The sequence below is a fragment of the Crinia signifera genome, chromosome 8 (assembly GCF_055691185.1).
Source record: "Crinia signifera chromosome 8, ASM5569118v1, whole genome shotgun sequence".
Taxonomy (NCBI): Eukaryota; Metazoa; Chordata; class Amphibia; order Anura; family Myobatrachidae; genus Crinia; species Crinia signifera.
In genome coordinates, this window is record NC_139224.1 from 151,148,290 (window position 1) to 151,166,231 (window position 17,942).

General features: G+C 45.4%; 1 protein-coding gene across 1 annotated transcript in view; it reads right to left on the minus strand.

Annotated features, from left to right (window-relative positions):
• Positions 1-1,128: 1,128 nt before the first annotated feature.
• The window catches only part of RAB3B (RAB3B, member RAS oncogene family), a 135,783-nt gene continuing 118,969 nt past the window's right edge, over positions 1,129-17,942 (minus strand). Inside the window, exon 5 of the mRNA XM_083157400.1 lies at positions 1,129-1,971. Coding sequence (XP_083013526.1) covers positions 1,784-1,971 — 188 coding nt within the window. The 3' untranslated portion in view covers positions 1,129-1,783. The remainder of the gene's footprint in view (positions 1,972-17,942) is intronic.

Consider the following 17,942-nt stretch of genomic DNA (forward strand, 5'->3'; position numbering starts at 1 on the left):
ACCATAACTTAGCTTAACTTATCTATAACCTTATCTAAAATGAATACACGGACACAAGTGCTGGCGTTTCAAACAGACTGTCAAAATTTATTTTGAAAAGCAACTATATCTTACTATAAAATGGTGGCGGCACCAAAGAACGGTCATTATAGGAAAGTGGGGTTTAAAGATGTTCATGCATACCATTGCTGGGATTACTCTCCCTACACAACCACCCGGGCAGATGGTAACGGCCATCCCCCGTGCAGAAGCATGGCCCATGACAATCGTTGTTAAAGGAGAGCGCACCCCACTATCTACATACACACAGATCTATTAGAGATGACCGTTCTTTACCGCCGCCGAAGAAGAGAAAAATAGGGAAGGGTGGGCGGGGCTTCCTGAGACAGAGGGGGATCACACTAACTCGTGATCAATTCTAACCCTACTAAGCCCTCCCCCTGGCTCTGATAGGCCTTGTGCCCATCCTCATCAACATAACATGTGACATCTAGCAAGTGCAGCCTGCTGGAACCCTACGTGGTTTATGTCAGCCTCATTGCTTATTTAGCATTCGGTGTCTCTGTATGGCACATAGTAATGTGACTGCATCACAGTAGCTCCACCCCCACTTTACAATGCCCACATTACCAGCACTGAAAAGCGCGAGCTTCATGCCCCCTTCTTCCGAGTGAGTGGCAGATTAGTGGTGCGGAGGTATAGGCAACAGAGGGCAGGAAAGGGGGAGGAGCTTGAGCCTTCCCTACTTTTTAAGGGGTTGGGCGAATGGGAGTGCCACATGATTTTCAGAGGCGAGGGAACGCATAGTTAACAATGTTGAGCGTACACATAAACATCGTAGAAATCTTTTCCTCGTAATGGGGGAAATTTACTAAAGAAAATTTGTAAAAAAATAGGTGTATTTGTATCCAGAAATACACTTATTTTTGACATTTACTATCCCGAAAATACGGCAATTCGTATTCGTATTGATAGCACATCAATACGAATACGAATTGCCGTATTTTCGGGATAGTAAATGTCAAAAATGAGTGTATTTCTGGATACAAATACACCTATTTTTTTACAAATTTTCTTTAGTAAATTTCCCCCAATATTGTAATAATGATAATAAATAATACTACAATATTCTTTCCCAACATATGACTTTATTGCCTGCAGTTTCAACAAGGAAATATATTTATATATTTACATTTCTATGACAACCGTTAAAAAATACTGCGAACATTTATAGACATTAAAAGCTTACACAATAATAAAAACACCAATTGTCACAAGAGAGACTAATTCTGCATCACAGTACTACAAACATACAGTAATAAGACAGTTTACACCAGGCATGTCCAACCTGCGGCCCTCCAGCTGTTGTGAAACTACACATCCCAGCATGCCTTGCAATAGTTTTAGCATTCCCTAATAGCAATATTATGGCAAGGAATGCTGCGATGTGTAGTTTCACAACAGCTGGAGGGCCGCAGGTTGGACATGCCTGGTTTACACCCTTCATCCAATACAGTTACCTATCAGGGAACCTTCCATTTACAGTATACTACGTATGCATCAGTTACTGTTTGCACAACAGGAGGCCTTCTGTGTTGTGGGATGAGATTTCAGCCCTTGTACCTGGGGACATCTGTGAGAGGTGTACCAAAGTGGTTTTAGTAGTGGTTCCGATCCTACCCCCAGCACAGACTGGCACGGTTCTGCTAGACAGCGACAAGTAACGGTAATAGAACCTGGAGTTCGAGGTGCACCGGTTGGTCCCACAAAGGTGCTCAATGGATTAACATGAACATTTTTGCTGTAAAGGGGGAGCAGAGTCTGTAAAGCGCAGGTTTTTCCCACCGCTGCCGGCGGCGTTCTCGTTGTCCAGACTCTCCGACATCTTATCACAGATTATATCCACCAGCCGCTCAAAGACCTGTTTCACCTGTATATTCTCCTTGGCGCTCGCTTCAAAGAATTCAAAGCCTGTGAGATAAAAGAAAATAGAGCAATAAATAAGACAACTTCCACAGTTGGTGCATTGGCTAAAACTCCCTTTATTTTCTATAAACACAATATAACAAGTAAAATAAAAACACAAGTTACCCAATGGTCTAGTTTTTGTCAGATGGATCTGAGACTCAGTCGAACATCTGATCTGAGGAACGGTATGTCAGATCAATCTGAATCTGAAGTATGCAGGCCAAAGCTGACTAGTGGATGGGAGCCTTAACTTCACTGTCACCTGGACGGAGTACCGAGCGCCAGATTTAACCAATCAGATTTTTCGATTTCACAGGGCAAGTGCACGTTCTGTTCTAGTGGCAATTAATGGGAGCAGTGATGGATAATTGAGGCAATCGCATAGGGCAAACATCTGCTACTCTCTCAGCGCTGCCACTTTGAGCATTGGCCCTTATAAGATGGAGAAGCAGTAAGTACCCTGTCTCCTGTGATGCTGCCAGCTTCTGCTCTGTAATTGGGCAAGGAATGTGCTGCTTGGCAATGATTGCAAAACCAAGCATCACATTCATAGTAACAGCTGAGGGTGGGAGAGAGGATGCCACCTCTGTTGAGTTATTGCTGCTATAGGCACCTGCAGGCAGGGCCAGACTGACTGTCTGCCACACAGACTGGGGCTGGCAGAACAGCGAAGATTCCTGGCACTCTGCTTGGCCGCACAGAATACAGATACATGTGTACATGGGGCCCAACCACGCCCCCTTGTCACATGCGACTACAATGCCAGGGCATTATAAAGCCCCAGTATGTCACGGACTGTAACCGCTCTGAATGAGGGACCATTTAAATAGTTCAGACAACTCCAAAAGTTTCAAGCCAGTTTGACCTAACTTTTCACTTGGGATCCACGTGGGCACCAAGTTTCATCTGCAGCAATGTCCCTACACCCAGGGAAGCAAGTCTCCACGGTGGAGCCGTGCACCAAAAAGGGGGGGCATGGCCTAGTGGATCACAGCCGAATCCTGTTTTTATCACTGTGGGGGTCCAGGAGACGTAAGCTGCCCCCAGAGAGTACCTTAACTGCAACACGTAATGTTACAGTGCAGTATTTGCCTCCTGTTTATGAACACTGTGTGAGTTGACACTGTGGTGTCACCCAGGGCTTAAAGTGGTCATTGATAGGTGGTGGAACTCCTTTCCCCTGACATCAACCACCCCCCCCTCCCAATTTAGGCAAACTTGAGCCAGTGCCAGAGTTTTTGGCACCACCTGCAACTATAAGTTTATGTCCTGCCTCCCCTTCTTTATAAAGGGACAGTGGTTATATAATTGTACCCCCAATTTAAATGATTTCACACAGTAGCACAATCGCATACACATTACACCACATGCAATGCCCCTTACTCACTTTTCATGTTACGCTGCACAGTAGTACTCTTTATACATGTATGCAACACAGTAGCTTTGCTTATACACAATGCCCATAGTAGTACAGCTCCTTACACATAATGCCCACAGCAATAGTACCATGTGACAGCTTGAAATCTCATATGCTGTGCCAGAGAAGAAAGCTGCTGGGACAGTCTTTTCTGTTGGAATTACTGTGCAGGTCTGTGCTGGAGGTGGAAGTAGTTGCCCCTACCATTAGAGGTGGTGGAACTCAGTTCCCCCTACCATTAGAGGTGGTGGAACTCAGTTCCCCCCAGTTCCCCCTCACTTTAACCCCTGGTGTCACCCCTGTCTAAGGGACAGGTATAAAACATGGTTGCCTACCTGACCCTCTCCTTCAGGGAGAAAATGCTCTGTTCCTGAGCTTCCCTGGTAATGTATGATTGCCATCACCTGTGGTGAAACACCTTTCTTATCAATTACCTAGCTCCCCACAGGTGCTGCCAATCCTACATTACCAGGGACGTCCAGGAAAACCTTCTCAGTATAACCCGCTGCCTTTAACTTGTCCACAGTCACAATATTATTTGGCAATTTTAGCACAAGCTTATCGGATGCTCCAAGTGATTCTATCCTCAAACATCTAACATTTCCCACCACCCCTCAATGATATAGTTCCCTGTACAAGCAAAACGAATAAAAACACATGGAACAGTGCTAATAAAATACAATATTGAACAGTCACCATCTGGCATATCCAGACTCATTAATAAAAAATAACACATAACTTTAAAAGTTAATTTCAGGATTCGTTGTAGGTAGTTTTTTTATTCATTGTATACATTTTTCAGATTCATTTTGTGTTTTGACTTTTTTTATATATCAGAAGCCACTCCTTAGTAAAAAAAAAAAAAAGTTTCCCAAAATGCACCTGAAGGAATCTCAGACCATGAGAAACAAAATTCTCTGGTCTGATGAGACAAAGATTGAACTATTTGGCGGAAACCAAGTTTGGAGGAAATCAGGCACCGCTCATAGCCAGGCCAATACCATTATAAGTATAAATAGCTCATTTCAATGGGGAGGAGGCCATCTTGTTACTGGGTGGCCATGTTGAATTTACAACACAGACTCCTTTAACTGGATCTGCTATTAATCAATGATTTTCAGCCTTTTACAGTGTGGATCCCCCAGGTTCTAGGTCAGATTGCAATTAAACAGATCTGAAGTAATATTACTATATACGTTTAGTTGCGGTAAGTACCTGGGTTTCGCGGTGTTGGGAGATGCATGTCTGACACTGTGGGTGAATGGCACAGAAGCAGGATTGGTTGTGATGGACAGAAAGCAACTCTGCAGCATTACAATGTAGAATGATGACTTGGGATGTTCTATAGAACAGTAACACAATGTACATAATCAGCTGGAATGGGAACAAAGAGAATCCCAGCTTCCAGCTGACACGGTACTTGTAGTCTTTACACAGCCATCAGCTAGCATTGTCCTCTATATTGCTGATCAGAGCCGCAGAGTGATGGGGAGAGATGGCGGTGACATATAGCAGGGGCCACTCGTATCACCCTGTAATGAGCATACTGAAAGGAGACCAATTACAGCAAGATTCACTCAGGCACCACAGGAGTTATAATGTCTTCCCTCTTAAATTAGGACTTTTCTTTCAGCAATGAGAGTTTTAGCATGTATAATTAAATAGCCTTGCCAGCCAAGGCTGGTAGACATTAGTGCTGCAAAGTGAAGGTGCGTACACACTGGCCAATATATCAGTCGCTCCTTGAATGGCCATTATATTGATGCACCATCAGCCAGTGTGTACGAGCGATATATCTGTGCATAGCGTCATTCATAGATATATAGCATTGGCTCTGCAACACAACCGATGCCCGATATATCTTGATATATATGAGCGTATTGTGCTGTGTGTGTCGGCAATCCGCCCACCACCCGTACAGCCTCGCTAGGAGCCACCGGTGGTTGACCGCTCAGTAGGAGGGTGCATGCAAATGCACCCGCCCACTTGTGATGTCAGTTCCGACGGATCGGGCAGTGTGAATGGAGAACATGCAGATATATCAGAAGATCGATTGATCTGCATATAGATCTATTAGTGTGTGCCCAGCTTTATACTCAGATGTAGTTGCTTTGGGGGTTTAAGGTTCCTATATATGTTACAATTATTGTATACAATATCGTAGCTCATCGCATCTCGGTTTTGTGCAGCACATACTTTTTGTACTAGATCTCATCTCATCGTAAAACCGAGATGCGATCAGATGTGATATTGTATACAATAATTGTAATGTGTATGGGCACCTATACTTAGCTTACAATCTATAGGGCCAGTGGCGTAAGTTCTTTCCAGTTGCCCGGAGGCAAAATAAATATTGGTGCCCCCCCCCCCACACACACACACACACAATAAATAAATATATGTATTTATGCATGTGTGTATGTATGTTATGTATATTATGTTTAAAATAAAGAGAGTGTGACATCTATGGAGAGGGAGTCAGACACAAAAGCGATATTGACAGCTTTTAATTAACTGATTTAAACTTGCAGGAGAGGAGAGGTGCCCCCTTTGGAGCAGGAGCCCGGCGGCAGATGACTCCATTGCCTCCTAAAGTTCTGCCTCTGTATAGGGCAATAGACATTGATTACACCAGAATGCAAAGGTTCCTGGTGTGCTGTATGATACGGTGACCCAGCAGTTTGGCCAGGGGTCATGAAAATGGAAAATGTGAAAAAGAAGAGGGTGGATAATTCTGGTCTGTACATTGGGGATGTCATTAGATAGGAACGGCATATGAAGAATCGGCATAAGTAGAATCTTCTATCTATCTATCATGTATTTATTACAAAAAAAGATAATAAATATATCTATCCTATCTCCAATAATCACTCTATTAAGACTTTTTCCAGAATGCTGGAAGCCCGTGTTCCGATAACCATTCAGGACCCGCCTCTGAATTATTCTAACTTGACATGACAGGAATCCTTAGTTATAAAATTGCTATGTGAGGATCCATCTATAGTAATACATCCGTCGGACAAGGGCGGTTCAATAACTGTGCTCATTCAAAATACTAGGGAATAAAAATCTGCATTAACAGTAGAACATCCAATTATTCCGTGTTATACATGGTACCGAGTCATTAAGTAAACCCCCGGCCAGACCGATTATCTCTTCCCGGGGGTCATTTTCCAACCTCTAGCAGATCATTTCCTACAGACCGGTGTTCAGAAATAAAAAAACTTTCTTGAAAGACACGACTACCCTTCTACAACTTTTGGATAAGTTACCACCTATAACTCCTAACCTGGCTAGTGACAGTTGATGTAAAAAGCCTGTATACCAGATTCAGCAGGTCTACAGGCTGTACGGCAGTTGTTGGTCTATAACAGTGCTTATACAGGTCGTGACATTAGTCTATTTGTCACATTGGTAGAATTAACGCTTACAAAAAAGGATTTATTTTTTTAATAATGAGTTCTTTCTACAAATAATGAGTTCTTTGTACAAACATCGGGGTGTGCCATGGGTTCTACCGTGGCACCCTCACTGGCAAATAGTTTTATGGGTACTTGTGGAGTATCACGGCTCCCATCGCATGCCATATGTAGTGGCATGAGATGGCATGCGATGAGATGCGATTTTTACCGTTTTTTAGCTATTTTTATCAAAAATCGCATGCAATCGCATCGCATGCAATAAAATCGCATGCGATGCGATGCGATAGCATGCGTTTTTGCATTGAAATGCATCCAAATGCATTGAAATGTGCAGGAAACATGTTAAATGCCCCCAAATGTCATTTTTCAGAGTGTACCACCCCCACTATCAACGCCAACCCGAAGCGTGGCGAGCGCACGCGGATACCTGTGAAGCCCGCGAGGGGACGCGGATACCTGTGAAGGTATCCGCGTCCGCTCGCCACGCTTCGGGCTCGGTGGCTCGCCACACTATTCTATTCTCAACTCCACGCCGACGTGGATAGTGGGGGTATGAAAATGTCGTAGGACGCGTACCGCTGTGCTCGCCACGCTTCGGGTTGGCGTTGATAGTGGGGGTGGTACACTCTGAAAAATGACATTTGGGGGCATTTAACATGTTTGCTGCACATTTCAATGCATTTGGATGCATTTCAGTGCAAAATCACATGCGATTTGATCGCATGCGATTTGATCGCATGCAATGCGATGCGATTTTTTAGCTTGCAATGCACATCGTGGGAGCCGTGATACTCCACAAGTACCGTTTTATGTTTAAAAGGAGAGTGGGATTTCTTTTTTTATCAATCCAGAAGTAACACTTATTTTTGTTCCAGCGCTACATTATTGACCTACTTATCCTTTGGTCGGGTCCAGGGCCGTCTTAACATTAGGAAGGGCCCCTGGGCAACCTAGTTCACTGGACCCCCCCCCCCCCCAAATTAGTTTGCCCAGGAGCCCACAGTCACCTCCCCAACCCTCACCTCTCTGGCTCCGTGCGGCAGCCAGTCAGCTTCCGGCGTAATGTCCCTTACACATAATTCCCCTCGTAGTGCCCCTTAAACATTGCCCATATTACTGCCCCTTACAGAATTCCCATACTGATTCCATATAAGAGGAGAGACCTCATTGCCACGTCCCTCTATCCCCACCACAAACACCCTGTCCCCCAACATACACCCCATAACCCTCTATCCCCACCACAAACACCCTGTTCCACCCACAGACCCCCTATAAAGCTTTACTCACATATACACCCTAGTCCCCCTGTTTGTGCCACATTCACTCCCTATTCCTCTACACCACTCCCAATTACATACCCTACTCTTTCACTGTCCCCAACATACCCATACCATCCAACACCAGGGTGGTGAGTCTGGACCTCTTTTAGGTTTGTTATACTGGAGCTCGAGCATGGTCCCCCTTCTGATGGCCACAACTTACCAGCACATTGGGAGCCGGGTGGGCGGGATGATGATGTTAGCTGCGGCGGCTGTAATGGCTGTCACGAGAGGGGAGCAGTGCCGCGGATCGCCCCTGCGCGCGACATCTGACAGTGGGGACCCCCCAGCTGTCCACTGCCCAGGCGCTCCCAGTCCCCGCTGTAACAGTGCACTAGTGTGTGCTGCTGCGCCTGCTATTTAAGATTCACATTTCCCGCTGGACCGCGCTAGCCAATAGGCGCTCGCGGTCCAGCAGCCACCAGTTGATTGGCTGCTGGACCGCAAGCGCCTATTGGCTGGCGGTCCAGGGGGAGACGTGAATTTTAAATAGCATCACGTCTCCCGCACACAGCGAGCCGCGGTGGGAGCTAGCGGGGGAGATGGAGCGGGCGAGCTGGCGGTGCTGGGATGGCTCCGGCGCCAGGATAGCTTCCTTCGCCCGGGGGCCAGAGCTGGTGCTCCACCGGCACCGCCCTCGCTTGCCTCTGCCGCCACCGCCCTGATCATCCTGCCCGGATCCCCCAGCGAGGGTGAGCGGATTCCCGGACCCCGGCCACCATCTTTCCCATTGGGCTGGGCCGGGGGCCCCTAGGTCCTAGGGCCCCCGGGCAACTGCCCATCGTGCCCAATGGGAAAGACGGCACTGGTCGGGTCCATTAACAGCTCTGACAGAGTTGCTGGAGACCCATAATTGATCCTTGCATCCAGTTAAGTTTACATATGAATTTAGCGATACCCACATACGTTATCTTGATGTATTCATTACAAACATAAGATAATAAATGATCCACCAATATGTAAAACCGACTGATAGGAACCTCATGATGCTGGCACCCGCCCTCTCTTAACTCTTTGAATTCCAAGTAATTTTGACAAAATTGGTGTGAAAAATTGCCAAGCAAACTTTTGTATTCATCACAATGACCTGTAATGTTTACAATATATAGGAAATATAACCTTTACACAACATATTTTATTTGACTTTATATAACAAATGTGAGCGACGCTGGCATTTTTAGTGGATATTTTACACATCACTCACAGAGATGTTGCCAATTTTAGCGGATATTTTGTGCATCTCTCACAGAGATGTTGGCACTCAAAGGGTTAAATACAGTTTACCATTTTCTCAATTTTTCTGCCGCTGCCGCATTAACCGTGATCCCGGAACATGCAAAGAACAGCTTCAACAGCGGGTGTCTAAATTCCACCACAGGGGTTACAATCTGTCAAAACTCAAACAACAGTGTCTTAAAGCTAGCAAACTAGTTAGAGGAAAAACTGTTATAAAGTCCAATAGAGTTAAAACTACTAAAAAAGGGCTGTTTTAAATGTACTAATTGCACAACCTGTCATTCCCTTGTGGCAGGGGAAATTTTTTTTCATATCCCCCTCACAGGCACAGGCATAGCTTAACATGCACATCTAAGTTAGTAATATATACGTATTTTACACTAACCATCTTCCTCTGTTTCTTACACACTCACGAAAGCACACAAACACAACAACACAAAGGCAGCGCCAAAGCCCACCCAGATGTAACTAATATACGTGATCACTTGTGGAAAATGTTACATTGAAAAAAACTGAACAGTGCCATCCACAGTGCATTGGAGAAGGGCACATCTGATCAACGGGTGGCCAAGCACTTTTTTTTCGTTCAAACGTAGTTTGGCATCCTTACAATTTAGCATCATCCACGTTCCGCCATTACTCAGAGCGCAGGGATTGGGGTTGGAAATTATTGCAATTAGAGTGCCGGTGGATATACCGCCTGGGCACATTGGCACCAAGAGGTCTAAATGAACAACTGGGCATTCAATGTTTTTTTTTGTCATTTCGATCATTACTTCCCTTTAGCCCTTAGCTCAGACATCCACGATGTTATACACTATCAGCTTCCATCACAGTAGTTACAATTAGTAGTCACTGTGCGGTAGTATTCCGTTATGATTCCTTCATTGTAAATTATTACTAAGGTTTATTGATGTTTTATGTTATCTATCCTGTTTGTTAGCTCCTTGAAAACTCTGTACATTGCTTAATGTCTTGCTATTTGCACTGTAGACTATTATATCCCCTCCAGGCTTCCGTAGCTTGAGATTCTCTGCTTGTTTGTGTATCGCCATGGTGATAGGGGAGCACTATTATTATTATTATCCTTTATTTATATGGCGCCACAAGGGTTCTGCAGCGCCCAGTTACAGAGTATACATAATCAAAAAGGACAAAAAAACAAAAGAAGAAGGGAGGTGGAGGTAGTGCGTTTGATGAGGAAGATGAGCCAGGCTGCAGCATTGAGGATAGATTGGAGTGGAGACAGGCATTTGTCAAGGATACCAGTTAGTAGGAGCTTGCAGTAGTCCAGCCTGGATATGATCAGTGAGTGGATAATAGTCTTAGTGGCATCCTGAGTAAGAAAAGGTCTAATTCTGGAAATATTTTTGAGATGAAAATGGCAGGTTTGTGAGAGGTGCTGAATATGTGGTTTGAAGGAGAGAGAGGAGTCAAGGATTACTCCAAGACAGCATACTTGGGAGCTAGAGGTGATAGTCGTGCCATCAATAGATAATAAGTTTGTGGGATGCGAGGTTGTGCGGAAGGGTGGGAAGATGATCATCTCAGTCTTGGACATGTTAAGTTTAAGAAAGCGCTGGGACATCCAGGAAGAGATAGAGAGACAGTTGGAGATACGTCAGAACACAACAAGGAATTGAAGGCGCTTGACTGGGATGTCCAGATGTATGAATTGTTTTCTCAGTTGCGGGAAAAAAACATAAACAGAAAATGTGTATCAGTGACACAACCAAAAAATACTATGGGGTAACAGTGGGTCCCAGCAATGTTCCCTCTAATTTTACGAAGGCTGTGTGCGGCAAAAGATTTTGGCTGTGCAACTTTTGAAGGAAATTTTTATTTTTGTGGGTCACTTCTATATATAACTGAAAAACGACGTTCAGCATCTGTGTTAACTTTTCTTCAAATGATATTAAACATTTAAACATTCAAAACACAGCACATGATGTAGTTATTGGGTGAAACATACATTAATTTAGTCCACAACTGCAAAAAGGGGACCACTGCTGCTTTGTGCGCTCTGTTGTAATGTCTGTGCACATGCTTGGCGAGATGTGTGCGTGCGCACACGCGCACAGCTTAGAGGGAACACTGGGTCCCAGAGACAAATGTCGTACCGAAACTCACAGTGCAGTGCTGTGCTTGAAACATATAACGGTATCTTTTAGATTTACACCGCTGGTGATCAACTGTATGGTGAACATCAAGAGGTGAGTGAGTACTCCAATGTGCGTACCATACTCACTAGTGAAAATAGAAGATCAAAGGCAAATAAAGGTTTCTTTAACACTCAATCCACAACCAGCATGCCAATGGTGGGTAACAACGGTCTCAGTATTGCATACCGTACTCACTGCGAATGCCGGTGGGATACACTTATAAAGGTATCTTTATGACGATGATCCCCTTTCAAATCCACTCTCAAATGTCCCCATGTGGTGGGCCGGAAACAAAGAGGAGGACCAGTCTCAGTAAAAATATTTAATGTAAAAACAGTGGTATGGCCTGCTGACCAATATCACATCATAAATAAAAACAAATCAAATGAACTCACTTATCTTCCCTTCCAGTTGGAGATACGTGACTAGCAACTGTGACATCATGGAACGCGTTTCTCACTCGGATGATGAACACTATATAGGTAATACGATTCTATTATGTATTTTGTATCCTGACGAAAGATGACTAAATCTGAAATGTTGATATTCATACGTGACTGTGTCTTAGTCATTTATATCACCCGTGAGTGCCACCATCCAGGGTCATTTAGGAGGGCATTGGGCATCTATTCAACTTGTATAGGCAAGTGAGTGCCAGCATGGTGTGTGTGTGTGTATGTAGGGGGGCGCACCACTATTTATCTTACCTCCGGGCAACTGGGACAAACTTAAGTAGTGTACACATGGTGCGATTTACTTTCTATTCAATCCCGATTCGATCGGGTTCGAATTGCACGACGCGGTGCACACATTCGATTTAGACTTTATAGTACAGATCTGTACTATATAGTCCTGTCTGCACAGTCTATTTTTCTATTCAAATACGTGCAATTTCTGTTCGATTTTGCTTACATAACATCAAACAGTGTGTACACTGCATTTCACATAAAAAATTAGTCAAATAAACAAAATAGTGTGATTAAGTAGGTATTTCAGGGATGAGTTTGCAGGTTATTTGGGAAGTAAGTCCTTATATTTTTGGAGGCTGCAGGGGCCACTACGCCATTCAATATAGGCTGGCTTTAGCATATGCAGGTAGGCCACGTAGGATGAATTTAGCTAAAAAGTGCCCCAAACACTCAAACGGGCTTGTACTGTATCCTGGAAGGGAAAATATGGGAAACATGACTTAGCCACCAAATGATACACTGTATGCCATGTTCCCAAATTTTTATGCACAGTGGTTACAGCACGAAGCGAATGCATGTGAATATACAAAGGTGCATTGCATTAAATGAGTCCAATGAGCATTCCAAAATGGCCGGCCAGCCTGCCTTCATCAATCAATTGTTCTAAATGTTTAATTAATCAATGAGTTGACGTGGAGTCTTGGCCAGTGGCCAGTGGTACCATCAGGGGTGTATGTAATGCAGTTTAGGCTAGACAGCCAATCAGCTGCCGGATACAATCTGTCAATCAAATACAGCAGCCAATCAGACAGCTGCCCATTGATCAGCAGGCCCTTTATGACATCACAGAATGACAAACGGAACTCTCTGTGCTTGTCTGTTGCTGCTGCCAGTTGGGTGGGTGACAGAGGGGAAGGATGTAGGTTTTCTATCCTGTTTGTTAGCGCTTAATGTTTATTTGCTCTGTAGACTATTATGTCCCCTCCAGGCTTCCTTAGCTTGAGAGTCTCTGCTTGTTTGTGTGTTACCAATGTGATAGGGGAGCACTAGCAAGTGTGACATCATGGAACGCGTTTCTCATTGGGATGATGAACACTATATAGGTAAGAAGATTTTATGTATTTTGTATCCTGACCAGGGCCGCCACTAGTAATGTTGGGGCCCGTGACTGACCTTCAGCCCGGGCCCCCAGCAGACCCCCCCCGCTCTCGCGCGCCGGCACCCCGCCTCCTCCCCCCAATTACTATTACTTACTAGCGGTGGTGGCGGCGGTTGGAGCATCTTCTCCCTCCGGGTCTCGGAGCACTCACTGCACAGTGCAGCCTGCAGAGCGCCGAGCCCCTCTGTATCCTAGGCTCTGCGCTCTGCAGGCTGCACTGTGTATTGTGCTCGCCTGGCCGCCGGTTGGGGGTATTTGTGCGGGTGCAGGGGGGTGGTGCCATGCCACTGTGGGCAGCTGCCCGGGCCCCTCCAGAGTCCGAGGCCCTGGAAAACTGTACCCCCAGGGCCGGCGCCACCACTAGGCAGCTCTAGGCATTTGCCTAGGGCGCCGGCACCTGGAGGGCGGCTGTTCGCCCCTCACCCATAGCGAACTGTGTAAAAAAAATGCTGCCCCGGCGTCCCTGCAGTGCTGGGGCGGTCAGGGGTGTCCGTGCCGTAGGGGTACCTGCGGCGCCGTCATGTGCATAAAACTGGCTGCGGCCGGCGGGGTCCCTGTAGTGAATAGCAAATAACTAGCGCTATGCGCGCGGCGACGCCAGGGCAGCAATTTTTTATACAGATACCACCCCCCCCTCCCTCCCTCCCCCCGGCACCGGGGCGCCCCCATCCCGACTCGCCTGGGGCGCTCCGGTGCCTTGCACCGGCCCTGTGTACCCCTGGCACCCCCCTGTCGGCGGCCCTGATCCTGATGATAGATTACTAAATCTGAAATGTTGATATTCATACGTGACTGTGTCTTAGTCATTTAAATCAGCCTGAGTGCAGCCATCCAGGAAAGTGTTTATACCCCTGCAAGCAAACAGGGTAATTTAGGAGGGCATTGGGCATCTATTCAACTTGTACAGGCAAGTGAGTGACAGCATGGTGTGTATGTGTCTGTAGGGGGGCGCACCAATATTTATCTTACCTCCGGGAAACTGGGACAAACTTAAGTAGTGTACACACGGTGCGATTTACTTTCTATTCAATCCCGATTCGATCGGGTTCGAATTGCAGGATGCAGTGCACACATTCGATTTAGACTTTATAGTACCAGATCTGTACTATATAGTCTTGTCCACACAGTCTAATTTCTATTCAAATGCGTGCAATTTCTGTTCGGTTTTGCTTATATAAGCAAAATCTAATAGAAAAATAGACAACATCAAACCGTGTGTACACTGCATTTTAATTAAAAAATGAGTCAAATAAACAAAATAGTGTGATTAATACCCCTTTCAGACAGAAAAGTCTGAAAATCCCAGCAAATACACAGCATTTCAAATGCCGTGTTATTTTGCCGGGAGCAGCCTGGCCCCCCTTCACACAGAAGAACAAATTACTGGGTTAAAAATTTCTACCTGGTAATTTGCTTAATAACACGGGTATTTCCTCTGTGTGAAAGGGTCAACATGGGTCATAAATCCTGTGTCCTCGACCCTGGTCAATTCCAGGGTCGGAGACACGGGATTTACGACATGGGTGTGCCCTTTCACACAGAAAAAGGACCCGTGTATTTAATGAAATTCCCGGGTGGAACTGCTTCACCCGGGTATTTCATTTTCTGTGTGAAAGGGGTATAAGTAGGTATTTCAGGGGTGAGTGTGCAGGTTATTGGGGAAGTAAGTTCTGATATTTTTGGAGGTTGCAGGGGCCACTACGCCATTCAATATAGGCAGGCTTTAGCATATGCAGTTAGGCCACGTAGGATGATTTTAGCTAAAAAGTGCCCCAAACACTCAAACGGGCTTGTACTGTATCCTGGAAGGGAAAATATGGGAAACATGACTTAGCCACCAAATGATACACTGTATGCCATGTTCCCAAAGGTGCATTGCATTAAATGAGTCCAATGAGCATTCTAAAATGGCCGGCCTGCCTGCCTTCATCAATCGATTGTTCTAAATTTTTAATTAATCAATGAGCTGATACAGAGTCTTGGCCAGTGGTACCATCAGGCGTATATGTAATGCAGTTTAGGCTAGATAGCCAATCAGCTGCCGGATACAACTTGTCAATCAAATACAGCAGCCAATCAGACAGCTGGCCATTGATCAGCAGGCCCTTTATGACATCACAGAATGACAAACGGAACTCTCAGTGCTTGTCTGCTGCTGCTGTCAGTTGGGTGGGTAGGTAGCAGAAGGGGAGGATGTATGTTATCTATCCTCTTTGTTAGCTCCTTAAAAACTCTGTACATCGCTTAATGTCTCGCTATTTGCTCTCTAGACTATTAAGTCCCCTCCAGGTTTCGTTGGCTTAAGAGTCTCTGCTTGTTTGTGTGTTACCAAGGTGATAGGGGAGCACTAGCAACTGTGACATCATGGAACGCATTTCTCACTTGGATGATGAACACTATAAAGGTAAGAAGATTATAATATGTATCTTGTATCCTGACAAAAGATTACTAAATCTGAAATGGTGATATTCATACGTGACTGTGTCTTAGTCATTTAAATCACCCGTGAGTGCTGCCATCCAGGAAAGTGTTTATACCCCTGCAAGCCGACAGGGTAATTTAGGAGGGCACCTGGCATCTATTCAACTTGTACAGGCAAGTGAGTGCCAGCATGGTGTGTATGTGTCTGTAGGGGGGCACACCAATATTTATCTTACCTCCGGGCAACTGCATACCTCCCAACAGTCCCGATTTGAGCGGGACAGTCCCGATTATCAGGGCCTGTCCCGCTGTCCCTCCCGCAGGCGGCAGTGTCCCACGGTGTGGGGGGGCTGTTGGGAGTCCCCCCTGTCGGCTGCTAAGCAGCAGGGAATAAACGCTGTGCGCATGCGCACGTCGTCTATTTCCGCAGCCAGGGGGCTGGGGGCATGGCAAGAGGCTCACATAGCATCTGGGTCATGCCCCCATAGCGTCAAAATGGGGGCGTGGCCTCGTGGGAGAGCCGCGAGTATAGGCCACACCCCCAAAATTAGGTGCCCCCCCCCGAAATTTCCGGCGCGCAGCAACTACGTCCTGCCTCCAGCTCAGCCTAAGTTGGGAGGTATGCAACCTGGACAAAATTAAGTAGTGTACACACGGTGCGATTTGCTTCTATTCAATCCCGATTCGATCGGGATCGAATTGCACGACGCGGTGCACACATTCGATTTAGACCAGGCATGTCCAACGTTGGCCCTCCAGATGTTGTGAAACTACACATCCCAGCATGCTTTGCCACAGTTTTGCTATTAGAGAATGCTAAAACTATTGCAAAGCATGCTGGGATGTGAAGTTTTAAAACATCTGGAGGGCCAACGTTGGACATGCCTGATTTAGACTATATAGTACAGATCTGTACTATATAGTCCTGCCTGCACAGTCTATTTTTCTATTCAAATGCGTGCAATTTCTGTTTGATTTTGTTTATATAAGCAAAATCTAATAGAAAAATAGACAACATCGAACCGTGTGTACACTGCATTTCAAATTAAAAATGAGTCAAATAAACAACATAGTGTGATTAAGTAGGTATTTCAGGGGTGAGTTTGCAGGTTATTGGGGAAGTACTGTAAGTCCTGATATTTTTGGAGGTTGCAGGGGCCACTACGCCATATACGCTGGCTTTAGCATATGCAGTTAGGCCACGTAGGATGATTTTAGCAAAAAAGTGCCCCAAACACTCAAACGGGCTTTTACTGTATCCTGGAAGGGAAAATATGGGAAACATGACTTAGGGGCAGATGTATTAAGCCTGGCGAAGAGATAAACTGGAGATAAAGTGGGGAAAAAGTGGAAGGAGATAACGCACCAGCCAATCAGCTTCCAACTGTCATATTTCTAACACTGCTGATTGGCTGGTGTGTTATCTTCTTCCACTTTTTCTCCACTTTATCTCCAGTTTATCTCTTCGCCAGGCTTAATACATCTGCCCCATTGCCACCAAATGATACACTGTATGCCATGTTCCCAAATTTTTATGCACAGTGGTTACAGAATGGAGCGAATGGATGTAAATATATAAAGGTGCATTGGATTAACTGAGTCCAATGAGCGTTTAAAAATGGCCGGCCAGCCTTCATCAATCAATTGTTCTGAATTTTTAATTAATCAATGAGCTGACGTGGAGTCTTGGCCAGTGGTACCATCAGGGGTGTATGTAATGCAGTTTAGCCTAGACAGCCAATCAGCTGCCGGATACATGTCAATCAAATATAGCAGCCAATCAGACAGATGGCCATTGATCAGCAGGCCCTTTATGACATCACAGACTGACAAACGGAACTCTCTGTGCTTGTCTGCTGCTGCTGTCAGTTGGGTGAGTAGGTGGCAGAGGGGGAGGATGTATGTCTCGTTTCTCCTGCAAACAAACTGCGGTTTTTCTGCGATTGCGGAAAAAGTTGAGGTCAGACACGCAAAAGTGGGGTATCGTAGAAATTGCCCTTTAAAGACGCACATTTCAGGCCCCACAAATTTCTATCCTGATGAAAGATTACTAAATCTGAAATGTTGATATTCATACGTGACTTTGTCTTAGTCATGTAAATCACCCGTGAGTGCCACCATCCAGGAAAGTATTTATATCCCTGCAAGC